Consider the following 22,951-nt stretch of genomic DNA (forward strand, 5'->3'; position numbering starts at 1 on the left):
TTGCCAAAGACACCATAACTCTAAAACGAAAGATAAGGAAAAGACGTGTGAATTGTGGGTTACCCCCTTTTGAACTCTAGGTACCCCCGGGGTTACCAGCCCACGAATTATGAAAATGCTCATGAATTGAAAAGTAGTATATGTAATGATCTTATTTTTTCTACACAACATGAGTCAATGAACTACTAATAAAATCGTGTATGTTTACATTAAAAACAATGTTAATTTGGAAATGCGGAAGTTTTTTCCATTTCCTGTAAAATGCAAAATAGGGGTTAGCCCCTTTTGGACACTGGCCATTCATTTTTCCAATTGTGAATAGTTGCTTCACAGGCAGAATCGTAGGGGAGCTGAGGGTAGTCGGGTACATGGTTATTTTAGGGATATAGCTTTTAAATCAAATGTGTACTTGGCTGTCCCGAAAAAATCGATGTTCGAAAAGTCGTGGTACTCTACCATAGAAAGAATGAAGCACTATTGTTGAACAAATAATATAGAGGTACGTAAAAGCAATTGATGGAAAATTGGAAAATGTTTATTTTTTAGCAAATTTAAATTAACAATTAATCCATAATTCTAATACCCCAACTTCCTGTTTTTTCCAGAAATGAAACTTTTCTCATGTGACCTCTAAGCGTATTTTTAGCTAGAAGTAGTAAACTAGATCATAGTTTATTGTTAAATGGAGTTGATATAGCATAGCATACATAGCAAAAACGACCGCACTCATCATGGGTGGCTGATACAGTGAAATCTTTTTATATAATAGTATAGTTCACTGCACACCTGTCCATTAGACTGCCCAGAAAAATAATGAATTTTTGAAAACTCAATCGGCCCACCCCTGAGTCGATTCCTAGTCCCACCAGGAGTACTTGCTCCAAATTTGAAGCGAATCGGACAAGTCTAGCTACCGGACCAACGTGCTTGAAGTTTGTATGGGATTTTTCGACAATTTGCATGGAGAAAACTCTCTTGCTCACATTTTCGCCGCTAGGTGGCACTGTATACATCAGATTATCACCAAAAGTGAAATTACATGTTCACGATCAGATGTTCCTCCTTTCTTATTGCCCTTACGGGTAGAATATCGAGATGTTTGGAAGAATTACTGCAATATTCTTGTTCTACAACTTTGTAGAAGACACCTAATTTCTATCTCTCTCCGTTGAAAAGTTAGTGTTGGCGCCATCTATGCGGTCACAGATTGAACTAAAATTTTCTAACCAAAACATAACTCGTAGTATGTACTGCAATTCTTCCGAACATACTATTCAGCTAAATCTAACCATTATTCCATAAAAATGTTTAGTTTGTTAGAACCTAGTACTGATACACTATCATGCACTGCTAGGCCCCATGCAAAACTGACTCAGACATCACTTCGTTAAAAGTTTAATAACTTTTCCTATTGGAGTCGGATCGCTTTGCAGTCTTCAACAAAGTTGTAGATAATAAAATTATCTTTTTAAGTTTCACTTTTGGTGATAATCTGATTATACAGTGCCACCTAGCGGCGAAAATGTGAGCAAGAGGGTTTTCTCCATGTAAATTGTCGAAAAATCCCATACAAACTTCAAGCACGTTGGTCCGGTAGCTAGACTTGTTCGATTTGGCTCAAATTTGGAGCAGACACTCCTGGTGGGACTAGGAATCGACTCAGGGGTGGGCCGATGGGGGTCATTTTTTTTCTGACACTCTACTGTCCATGTCCTTGTGACCACCAAAGAGAAGGGAATGTTAGTTGAATACCTACTTAAGAAGATACGGGGAACCCACGCAATTTCCATAGATATTACGGATGTTTGATTTTGTTAGTAGGGAAGGAAAATGGGATGTGGGTTTGGAGTGATTTTATATATTTAACAGTTATGTGTCCAACAAAAAAAACACCTTTAACAGGCCAACGAGGGTACCCGGGTACCCACAAATTGAAATGCTCATAACTATGGCTTTCTTTAACCGATTTGGACACTTTTAGATATTTTGGATTCAGGAACTCATCCACTTTTTGATTCTGTACAATAGAACCGGAATAAAGGATCTGGTTTTTGGTAATCCGGATTTTCCGGAGTAATGTTCCAGTACTAGGATATGATTTGTAAATTTTAATAATGTACTAGCAATATGAGTATCAAAACTCATCAAATTGTCTCGGAAGTCTGTTCTTTATTGTTACGGGACCCTATGGCAATTTGAAAAATGGAATTGGAATGGAATGGCCACTCACGGCCCCACGGGAACCTGCTCCGGAATGTTCGTTCCTGGGTCAAATCACCAAATGGTTCTAAAACCACGAGATGCAGCCTACTGATGCAATTCCAAGAATTTTGATACCCATATTGCTAGTATTCCATTGAAGTTCACAAATAGTACCCCAGCACTGGAACCTGCTTCCGGAAACCCGGATTCTCGGAAGCCGAATGAAGTAACCCGATTCATTTTTATTAAGTCCAAAAGTGGATGAGTCCCTGAATCCAAAACGGCCAAAAGTATCGAAATCGGTTGGATATTACCTTAGTTACGGGCATTTTAGTTTTGTGGGTACCCGGGTACCCACGTCGGCCTGTTACGTAGTAAAAAAAATCAGGAGCCCCTCCTCACTCCCACCCTTACTATATCAACAATATTATTAACCCAAAAGCTTGACTTAGTCAAGTTCTAAGATTTCACAATGTTTCAATTTCCAGCTATGGATAAAACATAGGAATTTAATTAATTGAAACTTAAAAAGGTACCCGGGTACCGCGTCGGACACACAACGGTTAACAAAATGGATAATGCAAATTATTATAAATCGGACTCATGTCACCAGATTTATTTAGGTGATGGCACCACCGATAGACTACTTCTCCGAGCATTCCGCTTAGTTGGGTTACCACAGCAATGAAAACCTTGAGATGTACTTGACGAAGCATCGGTGATGACCTGCGTGATGATTCTGACCGCAAATCAGTAACAAACCGATACCGATGCTGACGTTTTCATTAAACTGATTGGTTTTCACTATTTTGCGCACTCGAAAAATAAAATTAAAAAAAAAATAAATAAAAAGTCTAAACTTGAAGTACAAAGAACTATTTTTCAATCGTCGAAAAAACGTGACACATTAGGAATTTGCGTCCAACTTTGCGCAAAGCCTGCTTTGATCTCAGTTTATTGTTACATGGAGTTGATATGTGCAATTTAATAGTATAAAGGTGGAATCGAAATTTAATGTTAAAAAATCTGATGTTTCTGAATTTTATCGGTAACGAATCTATTTTTATTATTCCTAAGGATTTTCCACGTTCAACAAGGTACATTTTATTCAAATTGATTGAAGAATAATAGAGATAAATGCACGAGAAAATGTTAGATTTTAATATGAATGACAAAAGGCCCTATAATCCCAACTTCTCGTATTCGGACAAAGGTCACACATGTTTCGTTCAATTTCCGAGATTTTTTCACATTGTAAAAACTGCAAAATATGTATGATTTGCATCACAGAGCAAAATAAATTTTAGAAATACAGGGTTTTGAGGACAAAATGATCCAGTTTTCCACTTTCCCGTATTTTCGGGAAATGGAAATATATCCATTCAAATACTAAAATTATTTCCTTTACAAGGAGTTATGAATTGTAATTTTCTGAATACATAAAAAGTTTTAGCATTTAATACATTTTTCCGCCTTGTTTTCCCATAGCACCAATTTTAAAGACTTCAAGCGAAGTGGGCGGGGTCTAATGCTGTTTTCGGTTTTAGAATCGAGCCGCCCTAGGTTCGCTCTAATGTTTACAATTTTCGTGCAAAAGTGACAGTTCCGAGCGAACCTAGAGCAACTCTGATTTAAAAACGAAATCAGCATAAAATTGCCCAAATGAGGTGAAATTTGGCAACTGGGCTTACCTTGATATTTGTCACAGTATGAAGTCGACTTCGAGAATAAACGACTTCGAGAATTAAAAAAATTGCAATTCCTCAATGTTTATGTAAAGATTCTAATCTTTGGTTCGACCTTGAACTCGCATTGTGTGTTGTCTAAAGTATTAATTTATAATTTTTCTGAAAATGTCGACCGCAGCATTAAGGCTGAGATCAATTCCGATGTATTAACACAAATGTTTTTAATTTCACGCCAAAATTCATTTCGTGGAATGAGAAATATGTGTTTAATGTGGTGAATTTTAATGAATACAGGATGAAAACCGGCTTTCAATCAAGTAAACCGTCGAATAGTCTTAAAGAAAATTGGCCGACTGACTGAGTTCCTATTTGAGTGCAAGAGTTCTATGAAAGCATTTAGCCTCCACATTACTTTTCAGCTCAGCAATGAATCCGCAGTATCGAGTAATACCACAGCAGAATGGTAATGACCATTACATTTATACAAGCACTATAATAGCTCTAAATGCATATGTAAACATACATGCTTTAAAGATCCTTGGGGCTTCTATACGTTATATCAGTCTTATATAAGAAGTTAGAGCTACCACTAATGCTTTATTTTGCCTGCGCTTTCATGCATTCATACTGCTAATGCAGAACTCGATTGCAATGTAAATGCCGAAAGCGTTTTTGTGCAATATCAGTGCTAATAACTAGACTGAATGAGGTTTCAAATAATCGAAAAATCGATTGCTCTATATTATCAATACTGAAATACTGAACAAAGGCACTGCATGCGTAATAAGTAACATGTCGATGACTTTCTATGCATACTTCTTGAGGTTCATGATAGTTCAATATAGTAATGGATGTCGCAGGTCTACAATCGTAGCTACTGAAACGAATGGAAAACAAAATGGATAAATCAAAAGGGAAGTAAATTTATATATTCTCGGATCTTGGCTTGGTAAGTAGATGACGGAAATCGATGTATGGCGCCATTTTAAAATTCACTATGATGATGTCCGATTATTTTGATAACCCTAAAAATTGGGTATTTTTGGAACGGGTCAGACACCATTTTAAAGTTCTTCCGACTTCCGGCTTAGTCATATTTGTTAAAACCCTAAAAATATTGGTGTATTTGGAGTGTGCTGTACTATTAGATGCTGGAAGCCAATGTTTGGCAAAATTTTAAAATCCAAGATAGCGACTTCTGATGGACCCCTTCTCTTGATAATCTTAATACTATGGGTAGTAGAATGGCACAATAATTAACTTTTTTGAAACACCGTTCCAAAATCCTTATGCCAAATATAAACTTCTTGGTTGGCTTCTGGTTTACTTGCAAAAAAAAAAATTAATTTCAGGTGAAAATATATCAAACATCGGCAAGGGAAACAATAAATTCAGTAAATAATTCCAGTATGATCTATCACTCTCAGATATATGGCTTAAGCTGTAAGGATCATTATTGCAGAAGATCGCTAATGGATCCGTACAAAATAACAAGATTATTATAAAGATATGTGTTGTCTCTTCTTTCTCGCACATGCTTAGGATATTTAAAAAAAAAACTCTGATAACTTTCGAAGTGAAATAAATTTGTTCGATAAACTCCAGTCATTATGCAACCTTCAACAAAGCTGTTCGTGATAAAATAAACTACGCTGCCTTCAGTTTTGAGACATGCAGATTGACTGTGAGATTTTTATCGTATGGTTTGTGGTGCCAGTAGCTATTTGAATTAGCAGTATTCCGATGAAAGGTCAAAATTGTTAGTAGTTTAAGAGGTTTTTTTTCGGCACAAACTTAATGTGTAGATGTTGGAAACCGATGTGCAACGCCATTTTAAAATCAAAGATGGCACTCCCGATAATCCAATGTTATGATGATGTTTTGTTTTGATTGGTTGATCTGAACAAGTAGGTGTTGGAAACAGATGTTTGACATGACTTTAAATCCAAGATGGCAACCCACAGTGAAGTAATAGTTTCTATAACCGTAACAAAATGGCTATTTTCAGAACGGGCTTAATGAGTACATGAATGAAATCGATGGTACTTTATTTAAATCTAAGATGGACAAATTCCGACAATGTCCTTATTATGAAGGTTATAAAGAAAATGTCTAAATGTTGGTTTTAAAATGGCGTCAAACATCGATTTCTGTCATCTACTCGTAACCCTATTTTGAAAATACCTAACTTCTATCAGTCAAAATTAGCTAAGAATATGCTAAATTGTATACATCTTCTAACTGTACTGTACACACTGAAGTATTTTCACGAGGGTGGTTTGTGAAAAATGAGTTTGTTATTTCGACTTTACTTCGCAAAAAAATAAACCGAATTTTACGTAAAAAGGATACTTCATAAATGGAGGTTGCAGTGTAGCTAATAGATCATGAAGATTATTTATCAAATGATAGCTTACTTGCAATAAAAGGATCAATGCTTTTAAATGCACCCGAGAAATTGGGCTTAAGCTGTAAGCCGCAGTTGTGCTATCCTATGACAAGCGCCATTTAGCACTTTTCGAGAAAAAACGATTTTTAAAGTTCGTGATTGAATATCTTGAAATTTATAAACTGTAAAAGCTTTTCAGAGAAGACAATCGCTGCTCCTATGTTTTTTGTAGTAATCTCTCGATTTACAGCATGTTCTTTCAGTGAGAAATGAAATATTACATAATAACCCTAGAAGTTTGTACAAACAACTAGAAGTTTGTACAAAAGAACTGCTTAATTTTCGCATTTTAAGCATCTATCCGAATATCTGAACTTCAATGAGAACTTTAAGCAGCTTTCAAGTTTCATAAAAGTTTATGAAGTTGCGCATGAATGTTCGAGCACCAAAATCTCTTGGTACTACTCGTAGTTTATTATTCAATAAGACAGTAAAGCTCTGAAGTTGCTGGAGAAACCTGTAACTCGACTTCAAATTTAAAATTTCTCAAATAATAATGATATCCCTTTATCACTCATACTCTTCATATCGCTTTCTTTTTACAGAGTCACAATGCCACCAAAGCCCTCCCGGTGATGGTCTACATCCATGGGGGCGGCTTTTTCTCGGGCAGCGCCAGCCCATCGATTCTTGGACCGGAATATTTTATGAACGCAAACCGTTGCCTTCTGGTAACATTTCAGTACCGTTTGGGAGTGTTTGGATTTTTGTCCACTGGAGATGGAGCGGCACCAGGAAACTATGCCCTCAAGGATCAGGTTATGGCTTTACAGTGGGTGAAAAAGAACATCGCCGAATTTGGCGGCAATCCGGATTTGGTAACAATTTTCGGACAGAGTGCTGGTGGGGCCTCAGTGCACATGCACATGATTAGTCGGATGAGCGATGGTCTATTTTCGAGGGCCATAATGATGAGTGGCAATGCGATTGCACCCTGGAATATTCCAACGAAAGATCCGCTGGCCCTAGCAGTAAAACAAGCGGAAGCCGTTGATATCCCATGTGCAAAAAACCTTTCTTCCAAACAAATCGTAAACGTCCTACGCAATGTAGATGCGATTGCGCTCACAAAAAGTATCGATAAATTGAAGGTAAGTCTAATTGAGATCCAAAAATAGCAACGTAAATTGATTTGCCCTTGTTTCGATTTCGTTACTCCGTGTTAGTTCTGGTCTATTGACCCTTTGACTCTTTACCGGCCGGTGATAGAATCGCCGAACTGGTCGGACCAAACCTTTCTCGTAGAAGACCCCCGAGTTTCGTGGCAGAAAGGTAACTATCAGCAGCTGCCGTGGATGACTAGTTTTGTACCGAACGAAGGGGCCGTTCGTGCCATCGCAATCACCTCAAACGAACGATTGCTTAAAGAATTAAACGCTAATATTAGCTACCTGCTGCCAAAGCTACTAGAGAAAGAACAATCCACCGAGTTGCTGCGGGTATTAAAGGCTCGCTACTTCAATGGAAGCTCAGAGGAGGAATGGATAAATCAAAAAAATGCCCAACGACTACTGGATGTAAGTACACGGCCTACCGACATACGTACATGTTTCAATGTACAACTTTATTATACATACTGATTCCCTAAAACATGTTTAAAGATGCCAAACAAACATAGTTAACTGAAAACCATTCATTCTGATCATTTACAACAGCTGTACACCGAAGCGGGCTTTGCCTATCCGATCCAGTCAGCCGTGAAGCAGCACGTTACGTTCGCCGACACCAAGCAGGCGCCGGTTAGCATTTACAAGTTCAGCTTCAAAGGTCGCTATTCCTACTCGTTCTACTACACCTTCACGCATCAGGACTACGGCGTGGTTCACTGTGATGATCTGATCTATCTTTTCCGCGCGCCAGCACTGTTCCAGGACTTTCCGCGTAAATCGAAGGAGGCACGGATGTCGCACAATTTAGTCGAGTTTTTCATCGATTTCGCAATCAATGGGTAGGTTTCGATGCTTGAGTGCTATAGCTAGATGCTATAGCTAGATAGAAAGCCGGAAAATGCGAGGCTAAATGAAACGAAAAAAAGTTTATAATGAGATTTTGGCATATCGCTTGGTTCGAAATTAGCTTATACCATAATCTTTGCTTTCCGGGGGCAATAATAGAAGGAAAACGATTTTTCTTTATGGCTAATGGTGGTTCTGTTTCGGAGAGGAGTTATTTTTTCGCCTTGCTCGAGTAGGTGACAGATTTATTACTTCTTCTATATTTGGCGAAGACAACGAAGCGTGGCGCTATTGTGTGACTTATGGTAGTGTATATTCTTCGTTATCCTGCGGGAATAGGGTTTATTGATCAGCTTCGATGATGTGACTCTGAGTGTGAGAAAATTCTATTTCGAAGACTTTGTTGGGAACCCTCTTACAAAGTCTGGTAGAGTGTCCTCACAATGTACAAAGAAACTACTTATCTAGCATCCATGCAGTCGCTTTTTAGCTCCCACCTCTCTCCTTTGAAATATATTGAACAATCTTATGACGCCAGAATCGATTGTTGAGGATTGCTACGAGCAAAGCTATTGAAAATGCTACATGTGCTATTAGAAAAGAGACAATATTATTATTGGTGTGTGAACTTATTTTCATTTTCCCTTTTGACACAGAGTGGCCACTGCATTGAAGCCTTACCGATCCTGCGGCAACGACAACGAAATCTACCAATCAATGGACTGCGATGTGCTCGAGTTTGTCAACTCGGAAGAACCGGAGAAGCCCTTTGAGGTGCGCGTTTTCAATGGGCGGAATGAGGACTTGTTTGCTTTCTGGAATAAATTCTACTAGGACGTACTTGTTGGATGGTCGATGACCTGGTTTATTGCTAGTTGTAGTAGTATCTGTTGAAAAGACGTTGTGATAATTGCGCAAAAGTATTGTAAGTGAGCTGATTATGGAATGCCATTTTCAGAAGAAGCAGCTCAGAATGTTTGGAATGTATTATGTTTAGACTCGATTGTATGGTTAGAAATGTACTCCGGACGTTCATATTTTCTTGAATACCGTTTTTTCTATAATATTGTTTTGAAATACATTTTTTACTGATACTTAAAACTTTTGTTTAAGTTCGAGCGATGTGTAAGAGTAAAATACAAGAGCAAAATAATGAGCTTGGTGGATCCGAAATTATTTTTTTGTAAAGCAGAATGGAGAAGGTTATATGACGTGTGTTATCAATTGTTGAGGATTGAACAGTTGGATTCAAATGTTTCGTGTTTCACTAGTCGGTAACTGACATCAACGTGCTGCTAGATATATCCAAACCAACACCAAATTGGTGCCAGTTAGACACTAAATTCAAACAGTTCACGCAACATGTATGAGCGCCTAAACGCCGTTTCCCTATACAGTCGTGATTCGATGGTTAATTACTTTTTAACTGGACCGCTTTTTAGTTGGACCTCCGCTAGTTGGACCATTTTCCAACTAAAAAGCATCTGAATGTCAAAATATCCTGTCAAATTAATTTTGACAATCAAACTGACATTAATTAGATATGTGTGCAGATGAATTTCGTTCCAACTAGCGAATCAAATTCGTTAGTTGGACAGAGGCCCAACTAGCGAATCACGACTGTACTCGTCAGCGACCCAGAGCTTCCGCGCATGGTTAACTGAGACATCACTCGATACCAGCCAGTTGCTTTAGGCGTTCACATATGTGTGAACTGTTTGGATTTAGTGTTTAACTGGCGCCAATTTAGTGTTAGCTTGAATATATCGTCTAACTGGCAGTACGTTAGTATCAGTTACTGACGGGTGGAACACGAAAGATTCAAGTGCAACTTTTCCAAGTTAGGTGATTTGCCGTTGAGACATGCTGGTAGACTTGAGCGATTCGTAATAATGCTGCCTAAGCTGGACTCCTACAGGTAGAAGACAAAAGATTAGTTAGATTTTAAGCCTGTTTCTGATGATCCTGCCACTTCTAATTTTCTGATCTGTATATTTCCCATCCTTGCTCTCACTTGAGTGCTATGGCTCTAAATTTTCGTAACTTTCCGTACTCAGTAGTCTCTAGCTAATTAAATGACGTTAAAAGTTAAAAAAAAATCTAGTTTCTTCAGGTTTTTATCAGTAAATATAAAAAAAAATTAAAATGGGTTTCTTGTAATTCCATATTTTAACGAAAATTTTTGATTTTGTGAAAAATGTCACAACTTTTTTTTCAGTGTAGTGTTTTCACTCGGAAATTTTCAGTCCCTGTCATTTTTTCTCAGATAGTTTTGCTATTTAAAACACGGCAATCGAACATTTTTCGGGGAAATGCTGCATGCAAAAACTTCTACGCCCTATTAAAAAAAATGCTTATGTGTTGAATTGTTCTAATTGTCTGAGGAAACCATGTAGATTCATACACCAAGCACAACTGCAAAGTTCTGCGATGGCCCTATTTTATGAACAATTTCTGACCGATTTGGATGGAACCGGCTTTAAGAGATCTCAAATTTAGACTAGTTTCTGTGTCCCTATTAGCGCTCGAATCCGTAGACCGACTTCGGAATTATTCGGAGTCCAAGTGCGGTGACGGACGAGTTTTGAAGAAACATTCCATAAATTTAAGTAGAAAGCCGGAAAATGATGATTTTGAAAACCAAGATGGCAGCTTACGGTTACTACAAAACACTGAAAACCATCATCAATATGGGTGTCCTTTTAAAGTGTTTTTTTAACTCATCGAACTTATATTCAGTAGAAAACAGCAATTGGTTTTTGATGCATTGTAATTGTAAAACGGGTGGTCAGCGGGAGACTGAAATTGGTGATTGATGCCATTTTGAAAACGAAGATGGCGTCTTACGGTTGCCACAAAACCGCTAAAACCATCATCAAATAAGTATCATTTTATAGGGGTGGTTAGTAGAAAACAGCAATTGCTTTTTGACGCCATTTTGAAGACCCATATGGCGGCTTTCGATAACTACAAAACAGTGAAGACCACCATCAATGTACATGTCATTTGAAAGCGAGTGGTAAGTAGAAGATTGAAATTGATGATTGATGCAAGATTAATTAAAATTGAATTAATATGGAGGCTTCCGGTTGCCTCAAAACAGTTAAAACCATCAATAATGGTATCATTGTAAAGCGGGTAGCCAGCAGACGATAGAAATTGATTATTGATGTAATTGTGGAACCCAAGAAAAGCGGTTTCCGATTCCACAAAACAGTGACAACCATGATCAATAAGGGTGTCAATTGAAAAAGAGTGGTCAGTAGACGACTGAAATTGATTAATGACACCATTTTGAAACCAGAGTAGGCGGTTTTCGGTTACCCCAAAACAGTGAAAATCATCACCGGCAACCATTGGTAACTGCGGGTGGCCGTGCGCCTTGTTTCCCACGAGGATTATTTGCTCTTCTTCTATGCTATATTTCACCCTAAGGAGAAAAATTGGGTAAACACCAAAATTTCTCACTAGGGCGAAAATTTTTGGTGTTCACCAATTTTTTCTCTGTAGGGTGAAATATAGTATAGTGCTTTCGCATAGGCCTGCTGCTTCACTGTGTCTTATCGGCATAAACAGAACTTCTGCTCGGACGGTACATCACGTTTGACCAGTCGTTCGATTGAAACACAAAGTGTGTTTTAGTTTTAGGGATCTAGCGTCAAACCGGCGCTAATCTATTCCGACAAAAAGTTAGTGTCGGTTTCTGATTAGACGAAGTCGAAACGCACCCGTGACTTTAATGCCCTTCTTCTGTTTTATTTATGGTGAAGATATCGCACGAAAAAATCCAGATTCGTGAATTTAATCTGATTAATTTTTACGTAACAAAAACAGGCCCCGAACAAAAATCATTTGCGTTATAATTGTGTTCCCCTGTAGTCATCAGGTATAGCGCATGATTCACCATCAGCTCTTGTCTGCTACTGACCACCTCCTTCCAAATGACTCCGATATTGATGAGAGTTTTCACTGCTTTGTGGTAACTGGAAGCCGCCATCGTGGTTCTCAAAATGGTGTCAATCAACCATTTCAGTCTTTTTCTGACTACCCCTTTAAAATGACACTCACACTGATAATGGGTTTCACTGTTTTGTGGTAACCGGAAGAAGATATGTGCGTTGCTGTATTTTTGATCGGCGGGGACGTGGACGAAATTTTAATCTGGAGGCTGCAGCGTTGGTAGCGTCACGCTCTTCATACCTATCGGCGATGACAGTCCAGCGTTTATCTGCGTGACGAATATTAACACCTATGTAGCTAAAAAGGCTTTGGCACTACAATTCTTTCCCAGAATGTTCGCCTTCTATTGAAACACATTTAGCAACATACAAGGTTGGTGCTACTGACACTAGTAATCTTTTCTGGATGTGGTTCGACAACGAGACCAGAGACTTGCCCTCTGTTCCGCCATATTAGTGCCCAAGCGTTGCGAAAAGTTAGGATCATTCCTATGGGAAATATTGTTTACGTACAAAAAAGCTGTTATTAACTTTCTTAACAAAAATATCACGATTTCCTAAAATTTTCCCGGAATCGCGGCCAAGCTCTCGAGATCATGAATAATAAACCTCGCATTCATTTTTTTAATTTTCACAGGACTAGTTCACGCCAAAATTGCATGGCGTTAGACTCAACTTTTTTGTGGTTACAGTAACTAAAGTTTTCTTATGATTCTAGTTAATAATTTGAAGTTACACTGATTTGTATTACATTTATCGACTAAAAGAGTCGAGCATCCAACGATGATCGTGATTTTAAGAGGTTAGTCATAATTTTCGGAAATTTCCTTCGTGTTATTGTGATAAGGTGTTCACTCTTGAATTTTTCATGAGTAGTAATATGATTCGTGTCACGATTTTTGTAATTCTAAATATGTTATCGTGAAATTTTTGTCTTGAACTTACTATCGGAAATGAGAACAAAATATAAATAAAATTTTCAGAAAATTGTGACCTGGTACTGTAAATGTCAAGGGAACGCTTTAGATTTCTATTATCCGGTGTCTGACAAAAGATCATATAGATTCTCCCCACAATAGGGGCACTTTTCAGCATTCCCATGCAAGAATCATACTCATGGTTCTCTACGCAATTGTCACACCGAGCTCTATTGCTATAATGACTCGTTTGTTTGTTTTACGTACAATTCTACAATGCATAACGTAATATAAAAATAGCCAAAGAGGCAGACGATCCTTGTCGAAGAAGACGAAGTAAAACACACAGAAGTCCCGCCTAAAATCATCTGAGTTTGAAGTGATACACAATTTAGTTCCATGCAGTGCGATTATCATTCAAAATGTTTGCTCAGCAAGGGGCCCTTGAAACAGCCACCTCCGTTCTTCCCCGCCTGACAAACTTGAAATGGTGATCACATCGTCGATCTCAACTTAGTGAGCGGGCATGTAGACGCGGTAGTGGTTCATAAAAGGCTTGTTGCCAGTGATGTCATTTGCTTACTTTAGACAAAATATCATAATCACGTGCTTATCTGGGCGAACTATCGAGATACCTGTCAAGGTTGCATATTTCTGATACAACTCTTTCGAAATATTCAAAAAATTTAAAATGACTGAATTCAATGCGTCAATGTCAATAAAGTGACATACATGCAGAGTTACAAATAATCATTGAATGAAAATTGATCATAATCAGCCACATTCATTTTCAACGTTCAGTGGCGCTACCGAAAAGGTCAAACGAACCAACTGACCATTCGTACAATGCAGATTTTCATTTGTCCGGTTATTGCACGAAGCAAAGGTGCAACAACGAATCTAATGGGTCAAATGGATCAAAGTGCTTTACCAACATTTGAAAACATTTACCTAGATGAACAGTGACATATTAGTGTACGATATCCAGTTGAATTTGAATGACTTGGATTTTTGAATGAAATTTTTTTCTATTCATCATGAGTCGCATCAGGTTCATTTTCAGTCGACAATAAAATGCTTCGATTTTTTTTTTAACTTTGCTTACATGTACACCCTTCGCGACTCAAAAATCCTCAAAATTGAAAAAAAGTTAGCGTCACTTAGAATTCAGACACATCATTTATTCTGTAGCAGAAATTTGTTCGGAAAATGCACGTTTTCCATTTAAGAAAGTTTCGCCTAGAAACGGTCGATCTTAGAAAAGTTGTACAAGATGGAAAACGAGAAAAGAAAATTCATCCTGCAGACTGGCCCTTCAACCACAGCGTCATTGTGTCCTAACATCGAGCTATTTGTACAGCGTACTGAGTCGTCTTTCCACTCTTCTTTAACATCCGCTTGATAATATGGTCGGTGTTAGGTCAGACCGGACTAAGTGACAATGTATTGATTTCGAGAAAAACGAGTTTAAAGTTTGAATCGTAGCATCCTTTACGTTATAATTGGAAATTTTTTTTGCCATAATTCTTGTTTATTGTTTCATATCTTGAATCTGGCAAAAGTGGAATGCAGCTGAAGAAATTCTTTATCCAGTGCTATCATTAACTCATTTTTTGATGTTTTGCGAGTTGGTCCGGTCTGACTTAACACCGACCATATACAATACATTTCGATTAGGCGGTATTTCGCTCAGTTGGGTGGATAAATATCATTGTGTTCGAAATACACTTCATACTCTAGGTACACCTGTAGTACCTCTCGGCAGCTAGTCAGAGCATCATTGAGCCTTTGTAAGCCTTCATGAGATAATACATTTCTCCAGGAACTCTCGCCTATAGAACTTCGAGTCCATACTTTTTTTTAATTTGAGAATGAAAAGCTGGTTTTGAGACTGCAGCCGCAAATTCTTTGCCAGATTATCAGTTTCGGGGCAAATTTATCGATGAAAAACAGATTGAAATTTCTGGGAACCAGATAAAACGCTTGTCCGGGAGCCTGCAGAAACGGGTTTTTGTCGGGGGTGTGTGCCGGATTAACTTTCAGTTCTCGTCTATCACAACTTTTAAGCTTTCACCACCGAAATGCGTATACATATTTTCTAAACAAATAACTGCAAGAATTTACCAAATCCGACCGCTAGAGGTGCTGTTACAGAATTAATAAAGTGTTCAAATTCTAAGTACAACAGGATTTATCGTTTGATTACACATGTCCTTAATTTGCTTTCAACCAATTTGGTAACCAGGGATGCCAGGTCATATTTCTTGAAATCTGCGTGCAGCGTATGTAAAAATCTGTACATATCTGTGTTAAGAAAAACGTACAAATTTGTTTTAAAACAAGAGCTGGCGACCTTTTTTTGACGAATTTCGCGCCAACTCGAACAAATGTTGGCAGCACCCATTCAGATTTTAATGAAACTTTCTGAATATGAACCCTTTGTCACAAAAAGCCACTTTGCATACTTTGTTTTTCCAAAAATGATCTTGACTGTCTTTTGAAAAGGGCCAAACTTTTTTACCAATTTTTTTCAAATGGCTATAGTCTAAAATGACAAATCCTACATAAAAATGTTGTGAGAGTGATTTTCACAAAATTAGTCAAATTTTTGAATAAAAATGTTGAAAAAATTCTTCAATGACTTCTACACTGAAAATAATCGATTTTAAAAATTTAAAGTCCATTTACAAAAAAAAACCATTTTTGATTTGGATGAAATTTTGTTGCAAGATAGGTAATTATGTTCCCTACTTACCCTCAAAAATTCAAGTTGGGCGCTTTTAAGGAAAAAAGTTATTTGAAAAAAACTTCTTCTTGTCCAAACTGATTTTTTTTTCAGTGTATTTTTTATCGAAAACTAGATCAATGAAAGTCATAATCATCTCAGAATCCATTTTCCCATCTACTAGTTGCGTGATACATGCAGTAAGTATCAGTAACGAATTTAGTATATATTCATAACAAACTTGAATGAAGACTGGAAGAATGGAAGATCGGAAGACTGGAAGATTGGAAGACTTGAAGACTGCAGTTCATTTGTTCCTCTCAAAACTGATAAATTTCATGAAACAATTGACAAACTTTTCTAAAATTCATTTTATGTCTGATGGAGCAGCAGCACAATACAAAAATAAGAAAAACTTTGCAAGCTTGTGTAGATTCCAGTCAAAGTATGAGTTAAGCGCAGAATGGCATTTTGTTGCAGCATCCCATGGAAAAGGACCCTGCGATGCTATTGGTGGCCTTCTCAAGCGAATGGCAAAAAGAGTCAGTCTTGCTCGTGACTACGGAAATACCATTACAAGTCCCCGAGAGTTATATAACTGGGCAGTTGAACAAACTGATAAAAATATGTATAATAACGCCAAAACAATATCCGGAACTCAAAAATTCCACAGTTTTGTGCCTATTCCTGGGGGCAAAGTAGAGACGAAATGGTATTCTAATTCAGAAGATGGACCAAAAATATGTTTCTTGTATAGAAATAACACAAAATAGCATGTATGAAGATAGTTTTAAGAATAAATAATAGAATAATAGAAATAAATAAAAAAAATATGTAAAATTCAATACACAATGTTGTTGTGGTAATCTTTTTCTCTGATTCTTCCTCACAACAAGAAAACAAAAAAGTAATGATGGAATATTTGTTTAACGACATAAATTCTTTCCATTAGGATTCTTGATTAAGGGGTTACATACCTTTTAGTGATAAAAATGTCAAGAAAGTTTGAATTTACGTAAAGGAATGAAGCAATGATTTTATTACATCAAACTTATAATATTTTGGTAGTACATTTTTCAGTAAAATAAACAAGCATAAGTTTATAAACATAAATCGATAATTGGCGGAGTTATGGCTTTTTCCCCGAAACCCTTTTTTATTTAAAAGGTTTGCGGTGATCACGATTGGAAACCAATAGATCATCTAAAATCCCAAAACTCGAAAAATTCCATTAGTATATGAGTATTCCTCGTACTTTAACGATTAGTTGAATAAATAATAATTTTTTCCTGCATACGAGAACGTTTTTAGTAATAAATCGCTGTTTTAAGCTCTAAAAATTGTATTAAAAATTCTTATCCATGAAACAAAAATTTACGAATAAAAAAAGAATCGTAAAGTACGAGAAAAATTAATTACAATCGATTGAAAAAAATTAAGAAAATTGATTGAGTAGTTTTTCGGCAATCGTGAGAACGGAAAAACCATTTTTAGTAAAAAGACATTTCGAGATATTCGTGTTTAAAATTTCAAATTACCACTGCTCTTGGTAGACGAAGCGCGCTTGGAAGCGCTGCAACTTTCGATCTACTTCTCGGATCTTTATAAAAATTTGGGAAAACATTCTCAAGGAGTTCTACTTTCAGATAAAATAATAAAAAAATCGATTTCATGAAAAATGAAAAAGTAGTAGTTTAAAAATATGCTTAGTTGCCAAATTAGACAATATCTTCTCACAAATTGAGTTTTATTGGATTCTGAGATGATTATGACTTTTATTGGTTTAGTTTTCGATAAAAATACACTGAAGAAAAAAAATTCAGTTTGAACATGGAAAAGTTTTTTCCAAATATCTTTTTTTTCCTTAAAAGTACCCAACTTGAATTTTTGACGGTAGATAGGAAACATAATTATCTATCTTGAAACAAAATTTCATCGAAATCAAAAATGGTTTTTTTTGCAAATCGACTTTAAATTTTTTAAATCGATTTTTTTCAGTGTAAGAGTCAATGAGGATTTTTTTCAACATTTTTTTTCAAAAATTTGACTAATTTTGTGAAAATTACTCCTACAACATTTTTTTTGTAGGATTTGTTATTTTTAGGCTATAGCCATTTGAAAAAAAAAATGGTAAAAATAAAGTTTAGCCCTTTTCAAAAGACAGTCTAGATCATTTTTGGAAAAGCAAAATATGCAAAGTGGCTTGTCGTGATAAAGTCTTCATGTACAGAAAGTTTCATTAGAATCTGAGAGGGAAAAATAGAAAAATAGATTAATATGTGTACCTGGAATCTCTATTGGTAACCCTAGTTCATAGTAAAAATCGGTACTGCGCTTCCGATTTTTATTTTATGTCGCCATACGCTGGACGAGCTTTTATTGAAGTGTTTGCAGATTTGCCAATGTAAGACTTGGGTTTTAGTTAAGTTCTTCTACATTCCTGAAGACTTTATCTTGTTTCTCATGCTATAAAAACTGTTTGAAAATTCTCGGTTTAAAAGGTATCAATCACTGGAACTTTATCATCAAAATCAACATCTCAGGAGACCAATGTGAAAAGGTTGACCAAAAATAAAAATATAGAAATGTAGTTCACGAAAGAAAAAAAAAATTGTTTTGATTCTTTTATCCGGATGATACGATTATCTGGAGTGATTTTCGATGATCGAGTCTGCTTTGTATACTTAATGTAAAACGAAAAAATTGTCAGAATTAATTTCCGAAGGGCATTAAATGGATAAACAGCAAGAATACGCCAGCGCAGCAGGCTACATGACTACCTATTTATGATCGTTATAAATCGTTTGCAAGTTTCTACTCAATGTTTACTTTGCATTCAAGTTTGTATCGCAACGGTGTACAAGTTATATGAGGAATAATATACATGTATGTTTTATCGTAAACGCGTGCACTGACTAACATACAGTAATTAAGAATTTTCTTATATTGTATGGAAATGGAAATGCTAGTGAAATGCTAATCTGAAAATATTTGATTAGCCCTCCGCAGACCCCATGTTTATTGGTTGCAGGCTAGCGCATGCTTGGGGATCTCACGTGGTCTGCGGCGGGTTAATGTTAACAACTGCTCATCGTACTCAAAGCATTTGTTATATTTTTTGGTATTCTAAGTATTTCTGGTCTGTAACATGTTATAAAAACCAATTGGAAACTAAACAAAAAACCAATGAAGGTTATTAACCCTCCGCTGACCACCCACGCATGCGCTAGCAGGGTTAAAGCCATGTAGAGTAAAGTGCCTATTTTGGCGGTATGATACAGGGTGCCTCACTATTTCATTACTTACTTGGCCTAAGGTCGACGGAAGGCATATAAATTATCATCAAAAGCTTTGCTTCGTTTTAAAGAACCAATATAATAGCACAACGTGCCTAAAACTCGTGTTTGAGCGCAACGAAAACTTTAATCTAGTGCCCAATTGTCGCCCGTCCATGTGAGCCAATGCGTTAAACAAAGATAGCAGAGGCGGCGTCAAATGGTTGATAATTGAAACAGGACCAGAATAGGCTAATTAACTTATGTTACACAGCATCGGAAAAAGTTTTTAAAAAATATGGTTACACTGTTTCTAGATCAAGGACATCATTTTATATCGATTTGAACCCTATTCATTGATTCTTGTTTTCAGTAGTCAAGTAATGCAATGTTGTTAATGGTAATCTTTTGTACAATTGATTGGGGGTTTTATGACGATGGATTTCTGATATAATTATGGAAATCGTTTATTTTTCATATATTTTCTAACGATGATCATAACTGTTCTATCAATTTGCGTACACGGGTTCTCTATTTCAAAATACAAAAATCGAACGGCGAACGGTATGTTGACTTCATGTGAGAATATTTTGTTTGCTACTAACGAAATTCTCTGAAACCTCTCACATTTCAACGTCATTATGTCAAATGTAATGTTTAATTAGAAAGGCGAACCACACAACACCCTTCTATCGAAAACCGGAAAAATCGTCGATATTATCCATTAATATAGCAATGAAAACTCCAATAATCCATATCACTCCAGAGAAAAGCTGTCTCCTCCCATAATCCCCAACATTAACCATCATAATCTCCACACTTTCTCAAATATCGATACTCGCTTCGGCACCAAACAATTCCCATTAGCTTCAAGAAGATACAAGAAAAAAACACACACTTGAATTCAGAGCAGCCGGGAAATTGATCGTTTGTTTTGAGAACGATACGAATGGATTTTCACGGCTTTTCCACATCCGCCCCCGCCTCTCTCCTGTTTGCTATAGACACCGACACCGGTTGTGTGATGTGTGTATTTGTGGCAAAGTCAACAACTCAACACTCGTGGGAATGTAACTGAAATCCGATTACAATATACAACGAGACAACGACAGCGGGGACAGCGATTTTCCGCCCGTTGTTGCCTTCTTTTCCTACTGCAGGATCATTCGCTTTCCCGTGAGTCATGCTGATATTTATGAATTAAATGAGTATTCTATTAGTTATGTCTCCGCAACAGGCACATTTTTGATACGCTGATTCATCACGGGATGGGTGGCTAATGGGTAGGGGCAATGAACGGTATATTATAGTTTTCTTTATTCTCATGACGATACGAGTCACCTGTAGAGCTTAGTTGACTAATTATTGTCATAATCGGTAAGATGCGTGAGAGTTGCGGTAGGGTAACTGTACCCTAATTTATCTTAGCTCCTCTGTTCATCTTGCTCACTATACTTTTTGCGAAGACATTTTACTGTTCTTAAGACTAAAAAATTGCATCTCATCTTTTACCATGAAAAGATGAGGTCGAATGCTACCTTTTAATCATTAAACCACATGCTCGATTTCCTGTTGCTGGCCGAGGCAGATGAAATATTGCCTATTTCTGTTCACGAGTAGCAAAACTTCAAACTCTGCTTATAATAACATGAATAACTTGGATTGGTTCCACTAAATAATGGGATGTGACACAGTTACAGTAGATTTTAGATCAAGTGTTTCTGAGAGCAAAATTTTGTGAAGCGACGCTGTTTTCATTATTATGATAAACAAGTTTTTCATGGGATTGGAAAAAGTTGACGGGATAAGTCAAGTGATATGCCTATGATAGTGATTTTTAAAAATTCTAAAGAAGGTCTACGTGGATAATTCATATATTTCATCACCCCTCCCTGTGGACAAGTGCGGACTTTTTCATACCCTTTACTCTCCACTAAATTGAATACGGTATATGTACGGCCAAAATAACTTTATGTTAATGGTTATGTTGGTATTGCATCTTGAAAGAATGATTTGCATGCAGAAGTCATATTGCTTCAATCTGGAATAAACTATGGAATCCGGATGGTTAAAGTATACCTAAAATGAAATTATGCATCCCATGTCGTAGAAGGCGACGGAAGCAGGCATCCCTACTAGTGAGTCAATGCGTAGTTTCGTGCCAAAGACTAAACGAATACGAGGTACTAAACTACTCCAGCCGCGAACAGCAACGAAATCAGTCTCCAGCTGCATCAAAAGCCTTGCAGGGTTCGTAGTAAAAATTAAAATTTAGCATCTAACCCGTCTTTTGCAAAGAGAAAAATTTCCAGTAGTTTTCGTTCAAAATTCGTATTTCCATAAAGAACAATTCTATATTAGAAAATTGTTTAACTCTATCGTCGTTGATTATAACAAAAATGGTACGACAAATCAACGAGAAATGCAACTTGCGGTTTTCCTTACGAATAGCGATATTGACACCTTTTCTCTGAGCTCACAACTCCCGATATTTGTTTCAGTACAGTCACTCTGACTGTTAATATATTTGAAAGAAAATTCGTCCATTGTTCGCCATAATTGCCAAATATTGAATCAAACTCTGTTAGAAATGATTTTTCGCGCGCAATCAGTAGTGACGCAAATGCTATCATTTAATGCTGCTCAAGTATCAATTTAGGAGTCTTTAAATTGATAAAATCTTAAAGTAGAACGTAACTGCATATACTCAATGCAGAGAACAACACAACATTTGCACGGCCAAGGAAGAGATGTGTCAGATCTAACGCTCTGCTCCGACAGTATTACACATCAGATGTGTTTTTAGCTAACGCCTAACGAGCTAACCCAAACTTAGAGTAAATGGTGACTATAGTTTTATTTCAATTCAATCTCAATTTAAGTCTAATCTGCTTTGTTATTGGTTAGCTTGCTAACGGGGTGGTTACTTTGTCACACTCGTTAATTTTCACTAGAACAAAAAATAAAATCACACTTTATGCGGAGATGAAGAATTGTGCGACTATTCTTATCCTGGAAAATTGGACATCGGCTAAGTTCCTTCTTACGAGAGTGACTGTGTTTTACTATAATTTGTTTGCCTACTTGGCTCAAATATAGTAGAGCCGTTTACGATCTATTAACACTTGTAAAATGATAGGGGCCCATTGATTCAATTGCCGGGAGAAAGTGATCCTCGGTTTACTTGAGTCCTTCCTTTCCTTCCCATTCTAAAACATTCCGGCTTCCATAAAGTTATCTCACAGCCCAGGCGGAAACCGGTTTTCAAATCAATTGACTTTTTGCCTATCGCTCTAAAAATCGACTTTTTAACGGAGGCCCGGAGGGCCGAGTGACATATACCATTCGATTCAGTTCGTTGAGTTTGGCAAATGTCTGTGCGTATGTGCGTCTGTGTGTGTATGTGACCACAAGCTCACTCACTTTTCTCAAAGATGGCTGAACCGATTTGCACAAACTTAGTACCAAATGAAAGGTACAACGGCCATCGGTTGCTATTGAATTTCTAATCGATCCGACTTCCGGAATTATAGGATGATGAGTACGATCACGCAGCAAATCCAGAATAATAATCACATCGGTTTATCGGAGATGGCTTGACCGATTCGACCAAACTTAGTCTTAAATGAAAGGTGTTTTATACCCGTAAATGGCTAATAAATTTCATCCCGATCAGACTTCCGGTTCCGGAGTTACGGGTTGTGGCGTGCGTTCAGAAAGCAAATTCTGATTCAAACCGATACTCCGATGAAGGAAAAAAGAGGTAAAAATTCGCTAAAAT

The 22,951-nt window shown here is 37.0% G+C and overlaps 1 protein-coding gene across 2 annotated transcripts in view; it reads left to right on the forward strand.

The window, feature by feature from the left end:
- LOC131690357 (juvenile hormone esterase-like) overlaps window positions 1-9,395 on the forward strand; it is a 43,925-nt gene extending 34,530 nt beyond the window's left edge. For both annotated transcript variants that reach the window (XM_058976065.1, XM_058976064.1), the window contains 4 exons: window positions 6,885-7,430; window positions 7,506-7,856; window positions 7,995-8,287; window positions 8,951-9,395. In XM_058976065.1, the coding sequence (XP_058832048.1) occupies window positions 6,885-7,430; window positions 7,506-7,856; window positions 7,995-8,287; window positions 8,951-9,128 (1,368 nt within the window). In that variant the 3' untranslated portion in view covers window positions 9,129-9,395. The remainder of the gene's footprint in view (window positions 1-6,884; window positions 7,431-7,505; window positions 7,857-7,994; window positions 8,288-8,950) is intronic.
- The last annotated feature ends 13,556 nt before the right edge of the window (window positions 9,396-22,951 follow it).

The sequence above is a fragment of the Topomyia yanbarensis genome, chromosome 3 (genome assembly GCF_030247195.1).
Source record: "Topomyia yanbarensis strain Yona2022 chromosome 3, ASM3024719v1, whole genome shotgun sequence".
Lineage (NCBI taxonomy): Eukaryota > Metazoa > Arthropoda > Insecta > Diptera > Culicidae > Topomyia > Topomyia yanbarensis.